A 12,721-nucleotide genomic window follows, 5' to 3' on the forward strand; every position below is an offset into this window, starting at 1 on the left:
GGGCAAAGGGCAGTTGTTAAAGTGTACAAATCTTATGTAACACAACATTATATTATGGATCCAAATGGAGTTCCAAGTTAAGATTCCTGAGATAACTATGAAAGGTATTTAAAACTGACAAATTAAAGAGACAAAATTTCAGACCAGTACAGAAAAACATATTTTTTAAAAAAAGAGAGAGAGAGAGAGAGAGAGCAAACAATCATCTGAGAAAATATTTGCTGGACACTTACAGCTTTGATTAGCATGTCTAAATCTTTAACTTCAAAAGTGTGAGGGTTATGATGGTTCAGATGCTCAAACTGTTTGAGAAGAGCTTGATGGTCTATGCCAGAATCTAAAAGCAACCCACACAAAAACAGAACCATGGTGACTACATTGATAGATACAATACAACAAGCACTGGGTAGAATTCAAGAGCGTATCTTATTTTATATTTCATATAAAATAAGCCAATTCATATTTTACAAAGATATTCATAACCTACAGCATTCACAAGGTTCAACAGAAGTTTTTAATTAGATGAAAAATGCCCAGGCGATATAAAAGGTAGGCCTCAACAGGTTGCTGTTGTTGTTGAAGTTGTTGCTAGCAGGACGCCTACAAACATAGACTCCAGATATAAAAACTGACTAGCCCAGATCTTGATTTGTTTTCAGTCTTGGTGATAAGATGGCTTCCTCCATGGCATGTGAGGATAACAGGCCTGCTCAGGACAGGCCAAATCGCTTGGGGTGATTCTTCTCTCTAATCTGAAGGCAATTTCTCAGGTGGCTTAACGCCTGCTTATGTGGAGATTACAAAAATCTGCTTCACCTTAACCACAGGAACAAGGTGTAGAGAGAATGAGAATATACACCAGTCAGGAAAAGCTATCGATAAGAGACAGAAAAACCTGTATAACTGGACTGCCATTGGGCACTTGAGATTATGAATACATTTAGGTTGCAAAGGACAGTGCTTGGGTGTTTAAATAAAAAGGAGGAGGAATGTCCAAAGTGCTCTTAAAGTATGACAACATTTTTAAAGAAGAATGCCTCTACTTTTGCTACTTGTTGATATGCTATGCAATCCAAGCAAGATATAGGTTTGCAGCTATAAATTAAATTATCAAGTTATTTTCCCACAGATTTTTTTTTAGACATTTCATTCTTACTAATGAAATAAAGGCGCACTAACCATTTCCAAATCAGGAAATTATAATCCTAGCCCTCTCCAAAGAATTATGCCTTTTGGGAGCCTCTGTATAAGATGAAGAAAATAGATTTTAAAGTAACAATATTTTATTGGTAATATTATTTATTATACCCTACTTGGGTATAATCAGAGAGTTTTAAAAATTGATATAAAATTTTCAGAACTCCATTAAGGCAACATTGGTTGGGTATGAAGTGCTTTCTTCCTATAGCCCACTTCATCTTCATAATATTTGAGAAGTGACTTGCAGTGTAATGATAACGTTTTGGAATGGAATAGTTTTAGTCAAAATAAGAGAAGGAAAAAAGAAATGTAAAAGGGATAATTGTGTAAACTGGCCCTAACTCTCCAACATGGCTTCTGGTGTTGGCATGCATGTATTGTTTTTCTGATGTCAATATGGAAAGGGTTTGCCATCTGGATTGTTGCTTTTTGGGATTTCACACTTTGGTCTACAAACCAAGAACTCCCTGGTAGGTCATCTAAACACTATTCTAGGTTTGATTCTGTTTAACTTTTTGAAATCAGCCAAGGTCACTTAATTGCTACCATCTGCTGTAGAGAAGATTAAAACTCTTCCACAATTAAAGTTGTCATTACACATGATGAATTTTCATGATTTGAACATATGGATTATTATCTGAAATACTGCATTCCTCCCGTACAGAGATTTACTTGAATGGTTTATTTAAAAAATAACACACAGCTACATGACAATGTCACAATGGAAACCCCTTCTTTAAACTGATTCAATTTCAAGCAATTTATTTTGCAGATGTTGTTTCTTCAGAACGAGCTTGTCATTCTCACCCCTAATTTCTGAGTAGAACAAGAATAAGTAATGAATAAGTTTTATCTGATTCAAACACAGCTGTAAATGAAGGAGAAAATTGAAACATTATTGCCAATTCATTCATTTTTTTTCTCCTTTGTCTACTTACCTTGAAATGCATCAATCTTGGCTTTGATTAACATCCTTAATCTTGCAACTTCCTGCCTTTTCAGTTCATCCAGTTTTGTTCTCACCTTATGGCCAACTAAGTCTAGCTCTTTGCTTAACTTTCCACTCTGTCAACAATAACAAAGCATTGACACAAAAAGTCATTATTTTTCTAAAGAATAATTTCATTGGTTACCATCTATAACTGAATGCACTAAGTAAAATAACTTTCCATTCTCCTAAGAGAAACCAACATCTAAAATTTTCAAACACCAAGCAAAACTTTAAAAGCAGAGGGTATGAGCATTGATAAGTTATCATTTTCACTTAATAATTCAATGGAAATCAAATTGATTGAGAAGGTACCTAAATAGCATATACCAAAGACTGATGCACAATGATGTAACAGAGTTTATGCACAATATTTAGTTATTAATACTATTAGTTAGTTAGTTAGTTAGTTAGTTAGTTAGTTAGTTAGTTAGTTAGTAATCAATCAATCAATCAATCAATCAATCAATCAGGCTTATATGGCTGTCCATCTCACCAAAGCTAACTCTGGGCGGCATACATTAATCCAGTAAAATAATAATTTTCAACTCCTGGATGGATTTTTGAGACACTCCTCCCAAAGGCAGAGCTTTCAGCACTAGCAACATTTTCTCCGAAACATTTTAATAGACGTGCCACTAGCAGTAGTTTGAAGCAAATATATTTAAACTACAATTATGTATAATATGCAGCATCTTCTATGTACATCACAATCACTCTGGATTAAACTATCCTTTCTATATTGAACTGAAATCTTTGGAATGAATGACACCAAGAACACATGCTGCAATTTGGCTGTAACAAGTCATAACTTGATATTGGGATGATTTGCTTTATTAAAATGCATCCTGGAAAAGGTTGAACAATAATGTTTTCATTTAACATTAATTTCACAGGTAAATTCCCCAATACTATGTCTCAGCTGTTGTTGTTTTTTTCATGCCAGGAGTCAGAAAGGAAAATCATTCCTCACTTGAAGTGAGCTGCTGCTTATTAGCCATTGAACATCAAACTACCTTCGACTGGCCTGCTGTTTCCACCTCTGGTTGAAATCCATCAGACAACAGGGAAAGTTGCATAGGAAAGTATGGATTAGTGGATATTTTAATCTGGATATTTGTTCCGGGGTGGTAGAAAAAAATTGCGTATAGGAATAATAAAAGAACTCAAGAAGATCATAGCATGGGAAAGCTATAAAGTATTTCTAAGACTCTTCAAAGTACTCCAGCTAGTATTGTAGTAAGTACTCTGCACTATAGGCGCACTGAATTTAGACATTGAATATGGCCCTCCAGATATGTTGAGCTGTCCCATCTTCCCCCCCTGCCCTTCCCCTCCCCCTCTGTAATTGGATTTTAGTGGTTGGCATTAACTTATGTTTTTATATTTATTTATTTATTTATTTATTTATTTATTTATTTATTTATTTATTTATTTATTTATTTATTTTTCATATTTCTATGCCACCCAACTCTCCGACGACTCTGGACGGCTTACAACAAAGACAATATGAACAATATACAATAAGAGACGTTAAAAAAACCCATACACACTGCTCATGGCGGGATTTCGCAAGATCGCAGTGGCGAGATCAACGGCCCCAAGCCTGCCGGAAAAGCCAGGTTTTCACCATTTTCCGGAAGGCCAGTAGGGTGGGAGTGGTCCGGGCCTCAGGAGGTAGTGATTCCAGAGAGCCACAGAGAAGGCCCTTCCCCACGGACCCGCCAGCCGACACTGTTTAGCTGACGGGACCAGGAGGAGGCCAACTCTGTGGGATCTTACTGGTCGCTTGGAGCTATGCGGTAGAAGACAGTCTCGAAGATAGCCTGGCCCTAAGCCATATAGGGCTTTAAAGGTAATAACCAACCCCTTGAATTGTGACCGGAGACCAGTAGGAAGCCAGTGCAGCTCACGGAGGATTGGTGTAATGTGGGAGTACCTAGGTTCATACATATACATATATACATATACATGCATACATATATGATTGTAAGCTGCCTAGTGTTATCCTCTGGTAAGATGGGTGGCCAATACATTTTATAAATAAATATATCTTTCAGCCCACCTCCCCAATCGTAATGCTGACCAAGTATTGGGAGTTGTGTTCAGCAATGGCCAAAGGCTGCATGATATTTTATGCTTTGGATTGGGGAATAACCAGTGGTGGGATTCAGCTGGTTCAGACCGGTTCAGGCAAACCGGTAGCTAAATTGCTGACTGGCCCCACCCCACCCCACCACTTCCAGGAGTCCCAACGCACCCATTTTGGTTCCCAGGTAAGTGCAGGGAGGCTTCCTAGGCCCAAAACGGGGCATGGGGGATGCGGACATCCCCCCCCCACTGCCCATTTTCACTCCCAGGAGGCTTCAAGGAGGCCTCCTAGGCCCAAAACGGGGCATGGGTGGCACTTCCCCCCCGCAGCCTGTTTTTGCTCATAGGGTGCAGGAGGCTGAGTGCTGCCTATCACACCCCTTGGCCATGCCCACCATGGCCACTCCTACCCAGCCAGTCATTAGGGCAGAGAACTGGTTAAATTATTTGAATCCCACCACTGGGAACAACCTGAGCGTGTACATAATACAAAGTCAAAAATCATAGTTTACAGATCAGAATTGCTGGGTTCACATAATATATGTAATCAAATCCATGTACTGTATTTTGGGTTTGCCATGTGAGAACCCAGTTGCTTTTTGTATCAGCGCAAGTTAGGTAATGTAGACATTGTTCGGAATTGCAAAGTTTAAGAAGATTTCAAGGTAAATATTCCACGAGAAAAAGATGTGTTGATATCACAAATTAATACAGGATTCAAAATAATTCATTTTAATTTTCTACTAGAAAGCAGAGAATTCTAGGTTTTAGTTTTTAGGGTTGTTTTTCCAAAAGAAGCTACATATTTAGTATTGTTTGAGAGACATGCTTACAGCAAGTGATTGAATTCTTTCTCAATGAACACAGGGTAGATAAAACCACAGATCTCATTGTTTTCATTTTATTAAAATTTGCTAGTTATTATGCTTACCTTTATTTCCTCTATGTTTGCTGTTTGGAGTTTTTCTCTGAAATGTGTGTCTGTCTCCAAAACTTCGATCACTTGTCTGAGATAGGCATCATAATACAATCCAGTGTCCTTTTAAGATATACATATAATTACCATTAGTTTAATAAAGTAGAGGCAGGGATGAGAAATGTTGCTTTATCTATAAAAAATATTTCATCTACAATAGGCGTGCTTTATCCTTGCTGATTTTCCAACAATCAATTATAATCTTTTGTTGTTCAATGCTGAAGGTGTAGCAAATTCACACAGCAAGAATTAATTTTAAACACAGACACACATCCTATGAGTTCAGTTCAATTTGAAATGCCAAGTTTTGGATTTCACTGGAACCTATAAAAGAAGAAAATATTTTTCTCTTTTCTCTCTGAAATTATAAGGAACCTTTCTAGGTTTGATGAACTGGTCTTGCAGTTCCAACACTTATAACGATTGCCAGATTGCTTTGAATGTTTTTAGCCTGCTTTCCGTCAGAAGCAAGTCTTATTAAATGCATTAACTCTTTCTTAAAATGTTTCTGCCAACAGAAAGCAAAGGCCTGCTTGTCCTAATCAGGCCAACTTTGTTTAGGAAAATAATTACAGTCTCTTCCACTTTGCAAAGTGATCTGTAAGTTTAAACCAAACTTTGTATTTTTTTCCTAGACTAAGCCAATCTCCCTGTAAAAATTTCAGGACCAGAAGCCAGGTGAGAGGAATTTGACCAAAATCAAGGATCCTGTGGCTTCGATAAAAAAAAAGATAACAACCTGTCAAGCTCCACCATAAACTACAGATAGCCTGCGTTTTACATTCCGAATTGGAATCAGGGTTTCTGTTGCTAAGTGAAGCGATCATTAGGTGAAACATCATGTGACTGTGCTGCTTTGCAGTAGTAGTTCTGGTAGTCTCAGTTCTGGTCATTAGGTGAGGACTGTGCGGTCATTAGATAAGGACTTCACACTTCTCCTGCCTGGCATGAACTGCCACCCTCGTCCCTCTGCCTCCTCCCCAGACAGGCCTGGAGAGAGAGCAGCCTTCAGCATTTGAGGGTCTGCCCCCCTGCCCTGCTGCCTCCACTTCAATTCCGCCCCACCCGCCTAATTTCCCCATCTCTGCCCTTTGAAACGTATTCCTTTTAGCCCATAGGATGGGAATAGCTCAAATTCTAGCATTTACAAATGTTCATCCCTTAACATTCAATGACCACTCAAAGTTATGACTACACTGAACAAAGTGGTAGTTCGAACCAATCCCCAACGTTATGAACATTGTGGTCACATGATTAAAATTTGGGCAATTGGCAACTCGCTTGCATTTACAACTGCGTGTGCATTTCAACCTGCGTATCTCCTTCCCCATCTCTGTCCTTTGGGGCCCCCTGCACTCCGCCAATGATGCCTACCACTACTATCCCCCTTGCTGCGCTCAGCTGATCTTCACCATCTTCTTTCCCTTGCTGCTGGCCCTGGATCCAGGCGCTGGGCAAGGGTGCAGCCTGAAGATATGCACACCGTGCGTAAGATGGCATTGCCAGGCCTGGTTGTGAAGAGGGGGTCATGAGGGGCTTGCAAAGCTTCACAAGACATTGTACAATGCCCATAGCTGCTGCCCACACCACCACCCTGTCTCTTCCCCAGTTGGGCCCAGCAAGCTGCCTTTAGCAGACAAAGCTATGCCACCCTGCTATGCTTCTCACACACACCTCGGGGCTGAGCCCTTGCCCAGCACCTGGATCCAAGCCAGTAGGGGAAGGAAGAAGATGGCAAAGGACAGTGGGGGTATGGGGCAGTAGGGGTAGGTAGCAGCAGTAGAGTGCAGGATGGAAAAAGGGCAGAAACAGGGGGAGATAAGTGAGGGGGGGATTGAAGCACACACTGTGGTTATACGTAATTGAAGGCAAGGTGCCCAAATTTTAAGCAAATAACTGCAGAGGCACTACACTGTCCATAATTGGTTGTAATTACAACTAATTCAGCAATGTCATAACTTCAAACAGTTGGTGAATGAATGGCTGTTCAGGGAGGACTACTGCAAATACTAAAATTTGAACTAATTCCACTCTGAATGTTATTTATTTGCACCCACGTTTATTACTTTTTTGCAAATAAGGCAGTGAGAATGCATCCAACACACCTTCCTTCTCCTATACTCCCCACAACAACAACTCTGTGAGATGGGTCAGGCTGAGAGGGAGTAACTGGCCCAAAGTCATCCAACTGGCCTTTCATGGCTAAGGTGGGAATTGAGCTCATAGTCTCTCTCTTTGTAGCCTGCTGCCTTAACCCACTAGACCAACCTGGCTGTAATTAAGTATACTTGTTGAGAAATAACCTTATAGCTAGGACTGTGATGGCGAACCTATGGTACAGATGGCACGCAGAGCCCTCCTTGCGGGTATGCGAGCCGTTGCCCCAGCTCAGCTGCATAAGCTTCCCGCCGGCCAGGTGGTTTTCGGGTCTCTGCCACACGTGTGGGGAGGGGCGCATGCGGTAGGGGTGCATGCATATGTGGGGGGTTGCATGCACAGGGCTGTGTGCGCATGCGTGGGGACGCACACAGGGGGGTCGTGCATGCATGCGTATGGGCCATGCATGCATTGCATTATGGGTTTGCACTCGGTGCCGAAAAGGTTAGCCATCACTGGCCTAAGACAATGTTTTAAACCTAATTGCTTTTATTTAACCTTTTTTATCTTGTCTTTCTTTGGCTCTAATATTCCCAGAACTCAACAGGAAAATATCTAAATGCAGCTAATATGTATGCCACAGACAATCTAAACACTGGTAATGGATTACATTAAGAAAACCACATTTAATGAAATGACTTACCGGATTATCTACTTTTGCACTGTCTTTTTCTTCCTCCTGTACTTTTGTCTTGTCCACATCTATCGGCACTGCTTCCAATATAATTACAACAGAGGTCAGCAGCAAAAGACATTGTTGTAATAAAGTAGTTCTCCATCTTATCTGAAATAAAACAAGATATCACTCTGAGCAATTTCCGGTATTATACGCTGTATTTTTCCCTGCTTTTCCCAGTGCCAATATGTGACTCCACCATAATATCCTGCACTGGTCTCTCCCCCGCCAATCTCTATAAGGACCTTACAACACACATCACACTGAAACTGACTTTAATGTGCAGCACACCTCTGCAAAACTAGCCTGTTTCCCACCCACACATTATATTTATTACAACAGCCAGCATACTTCTATATTATTCACACCAAACCACAGCTATCTATACCTATTTTCCTCACCCCATTTTCAATTTACAATCAATTCATTATTTTTTATTACAGTCACAGACCAGCATTAAAAACGACGACAACAATAATAAAAAACAAAAATAAATATCAGACAAAATAATATATTACGCTTAGTGGTGGCTTATCAGTGGGCAGTTAAGAGCCTGCCTAATTTTGCTTAGAGCATAACAGAATTTGGCCACATTCAGAGAAACTACTTCGAACTGATCTGATTAGCAGTGGTTGTACATAAAAAAAGATGAGTATTTCCTGGATATTATATTAGGCAAGGAGTTATAAATTGAGCCCCTGAGTCCTTACGGAAGATGAAATATAGCTGGATGTGAGCTGTGGTTTTTTAGGCATTTGGGATAACATAGTTTTGATGTGCACTGTGTTTTATGGAGCTATGAAAAATTATGCCCAAATACTTAAAGGATTTGACTTGTCTGATGTTCTGGCCATTTATCTTACAGGTGTGCAGGTTAGGTCTTTTTGCAAAGATCATGATCTTAGTTTTACTAGTGTAGATTGCAAAGGCCTCTTCAAAGTATTAACTAGGCAGACTCGCGTTCAAGGCTCATCTAAGCCCAACTTGCATTTGTGATAAAAGTACTATATCATCTATATATAACAGGGATGGCAATATGTCTATTAGTTAATTTTGAGGGAGGGTGCTCTAATTGGTTTAATTGGGCCACAAGTGGATTTACAGAGAGATTAAACAGCGGAGGGGTAGAGTGCATCCTTGCCTTTCTCCTCTCTAGGTTAGAGTATCATCGCTGCATTGAGTCTGGAGTTTTTGTAAAGATTGTGCATAAGCAATAATAGGCAAATGTCAATGGTTGTATGCAGAAGCTTAGACCAGAGCCTTTCTCTGGGAACTAGATCAAATGTGGATCTGAAATCAATAAATGTAGTATTCAAAGATGAGCCTGGTTTAGACATGTATGTTTTGGCTAGGTGTTGAAGAATAATAGCATGTTGATAATTAGTGTCCAGACCTGATTCCTGCTGGCTCATCTGCAGTACATGTTCTAAGTCAATCTACTTGACCTGTGGTGAAATGTAAAATTTGCTACTACCGGTTCTGTGGGCGTGGGTTGGTGGGGGTGGGGGTGGTAATGTGACTGAGTGGGCATGGCCAACTTTTTTTTTTACTTTTAAAAGCATTTTTTCTATAACCTTAAGAGGTTGCAGGAAAAAATGCTTTTAAAAGCCTCTGACGATCCCAGCTGAGCCGTGCGATCATCAGAGGCTTTTTTTTAATTTTTAAAAGCATTTTTTTGGCCGAAGAGGTTGTAGAAAAAATGCTTTTAAGAGTAAAAAAAAAAAGCCTCTGATGATCGCACAACTCAGCTGGGCATGGGGGGGGCAGGGATTTTTGCTACCGGTTCTCCGAACCACCCACCACCATCACTACCGGATCGGGCGATTCAGTCCGAACGGGGAGCATTTCACCCCTGCACTTGACTAATTTGTTGTATAAGTGTCTAACATAAAAAGTAAAGGTTCTCTCACACATATGTGCTAGTCGTTCCCGACTCTAGGGGGCAGTGCTCATCTCCATTTCAAAGCCAAAGAGCCAGTGCTGTCCGCAGACGTCTCCATGGTCATGTGGCTGGCATGACTAAACACCAAAGATGCATGGAATGCTGTTACCTTCCCACCTAAGGTGGTGTTCTGTCCCCGTCCCACACGCACACACACCAACAGACGTTCAAGAGTTAAAGACTAAACCAGCCGACAAAATCCTTTTCCTTATGATAACAGAACTTGGCAACAACCTAGTGGCTGCCTGCCAAGAGTTTATTACTTACGAAGAGGAGAGATAACTTCTCCCCGCTTCTGGTACATCAAAGGAAACAGCTCAATAATTACAGAGTCAATCAAGTCCAAAGATAATCCAGCAAAGTCTATAGCAAAAGTCCGGCAATGCAGAATGGCATGGAAGCTTTCAGCTTTGTTTGTCACAAGGCTTGACTGGCCACCACGCTCCCTTTTATACCTTGTGGGGTGTGGTCCAGTGACTCAGCCTAATCTCGGGCACGCCTTTTCTTCTGTTGCGTGCGCTTATCTCTGCGACGTTGGCATGGATCCAGCCAAAACTCATTACTCTCATCACTGTCCACCTGTGGCTGCATGGACATGCTTGGCCCCGGCCCTATCTCTTGCCCTTCGGTGGACATCGAAGGCATTGCCAGAGAGGAGGGTCCTGGAGAGGGAGGCCTTGCCAACTCCTCTGTTTCACTCTCGGAGTCCTCTCCTGCCAATGACACAGGCTCAGGTAACAGAGCCACAACAGGTGATCCCTATTTTACTACTTGCATTTTTTATGTGCTTTCGAACTGCTAGGTTGGCAGAAGCTGGGACAAGTAACGGGAGCTCACCCCATTACGCGGCACTACGGATTCAAACTGCTTAACTGCCGACCTTTTGATTGACAAGCTCAGCATCTTACCACTGACCCGACACATCCAAAGTGTCTAGCATAGAGCCTACTAATTATACTTAAGAGGCTGATAGTTAACTGGCAGGGTTTGGGTGCCCTTTTTGTAAATAGGCACAATAATGGCTAGGCCCCAATCCTCTGGAATTTCCACAATCCGATCAATATAAGTAAACCAGAAGGCAAGAATAGGGGTCTACCATTCCAGAGTATTTCATACTATTTCAGGTGTGATAAAATCATTGCCTGGAGCTTTAGCAAGCTTTCACTAATCAATCATCTCCAATTAATAATCCCATAATCCCTTGCAGGGTGGAGTCTGGGCAACTGAATGAAGCAGAGTGTTTACTGGCCAGATGCTCTTCCTGTCGCCAATGCAGAGTTATATTCAGCAGATATATTCTCATCATGCCCAGAGAGAGAAATATCTGCTTCTACCTAGGATCGAACTCATAGCCTCCTGATTGTGAGGCGAGAGTTCCACCACTAGACCACCGCACCAAAGCTTTCACTGATCAATGAGTGGCTTTATTTCAGAACTTGTAACTGGGGCCCAATTTGGGAGCAGGTTAGGGTCAGGAATCTTTTTTTGTGAATATAATGCTCTAAATGCCCCATACAGAAGGAGGTATAAGATAAGGGCTTATCAAATGGGTGGGAGGCTATCAGATGCCAGAACAGAATAGAGTTCCTGGCTTGGGATACTGGTGAACTTTTTTTTTTTTTTTTTTTGGTAGATGTTTGTATTGTTTCTTCAGGAACCAAGCTCTTGAATAGGATGCTCTGCTGGGTTCTCTTTGTATAACTTAAATTCCCTAATTGATTTACTTTTAAACTCAAAACATTCTGTATATTAAACCAGGGTTGAGAGGGGTAGGCCCTACCCTCTTATTTTCCTCTCTTCTTTCATATCTGGATGGAAAGCACCATCTGTAGTAACTGCATCAATTGGGCAGACATCTGCAAAGGGGAATTATCAGAGTTCTCACTAACTATGGTAGTATGGAAATAGAAGCAGCTGAGAGATTTACTCACTAAATTTCTGGGAGCATTTAACATAGATCAATCCCGCTCTAGATCTGATTCCCGAACTGGAATGGGTTCTGTTTCCATAAAACAATTATCCAAAGGTTTTATGGCTGTAATACCTAGGAGATGATCACGATCAGTTTATCAATTTACAATAATCCTGTTTAAACATCTACCGGGATTATGTGCCCACAAACCTTATGCCCTTAGTTTGCTAAACAAGCAAGACTTCCCAACCTCCTTCATTCTCTTCCCGGGCTTCTCTCACTCCTGGATCTTTATTTGAAAAATCAATTGCAATCTGAATTCCTTCCAACTCAATTTCTTTTTTCCATCCTCCAGTTGATCTCTGTTGCAATGCTACAGACAACTATAACACCAGCTACTTTCTGTATTCATTCATGCTGACTCATCTGTTTTATCTCTAGCTCTCAACGCCTGTCAGTCTCGTCCTTTTCTCACTCACTGATACTTTCAAGATGAGGCTTCCAGGATACTTCCAAGTATTTATAAACGTGAGGCAGGGCTTGTTCCTCAGTCCTCATCACTACACATTCTTTCATTTTCCTTATGCAGCTAAAGCTTTCTGTCCTTCACCAAGGATCTGGGGAGCTACTCACTCACCTCCAACATTAAAAGCAGTGGTGGGATTCTACTGGTTCGGCCCGGTTCAGCTGAACCTGTAGTTCTCACTTCCTGCCGAGAGTGAACCGGTTCTCTGTTGCTGTGAAAGTGGGCCTGCCTGCCCACCCCGGGTTATACTGAC

The 12,721-nt window shown here is 41.2% G+C and overlaps 1 protein-coding gene across 1 annotated transcript in view; it reads right to left on the bottom strand.

Annotated features, from left to right (window-relative positions):
• NUCB2 (nucleobindin 2) overlaps window positions 1–12,721 on the bottom strand; it is a 43,696-nt gene that overhangs the window by 16,508 nt on the left and 14,467 nt on the right. Inside the window, exons 2-5 of the mRNA XM_070933574.1 lie at window positions 8,056–8,196; window positions 5,211–5,318; window positions 2,139–2,265; window positions 234–337 (exon numbers count right to left, since the gene is read on the bottom strand). Coding sequence (XP_070789675.1) covers window positions 234–337; window positions 2,139–2,265; window positions 5,211–5,318; window positions 8,056–8,196 — 480 coding nt within the window. The remainder of the gene's footprint in view (window positions 1–233; window positions 338–2,138; window positions 2,266–5,210; window positions 5,319–8,055; window positions 8,197–12,721) is intronic.

This window comes from Pituophis catenifer, unplaced genomic scaffold, assembly GCF_029215685.1.
Source record: "Pituophis catenifer annectens isolate HBS135680 unplaced genomic scaffold, rPitCat1.0.hap2 SCAF_1, whole genome shotgun sequence".
Taxonomy (NCBI): domain Eukaryota; kingdom Metazoa; phylum Chordata; class Lepidosauria; order Squamata; family Colubridae; genus Pituophis; species Pituophis catenifer.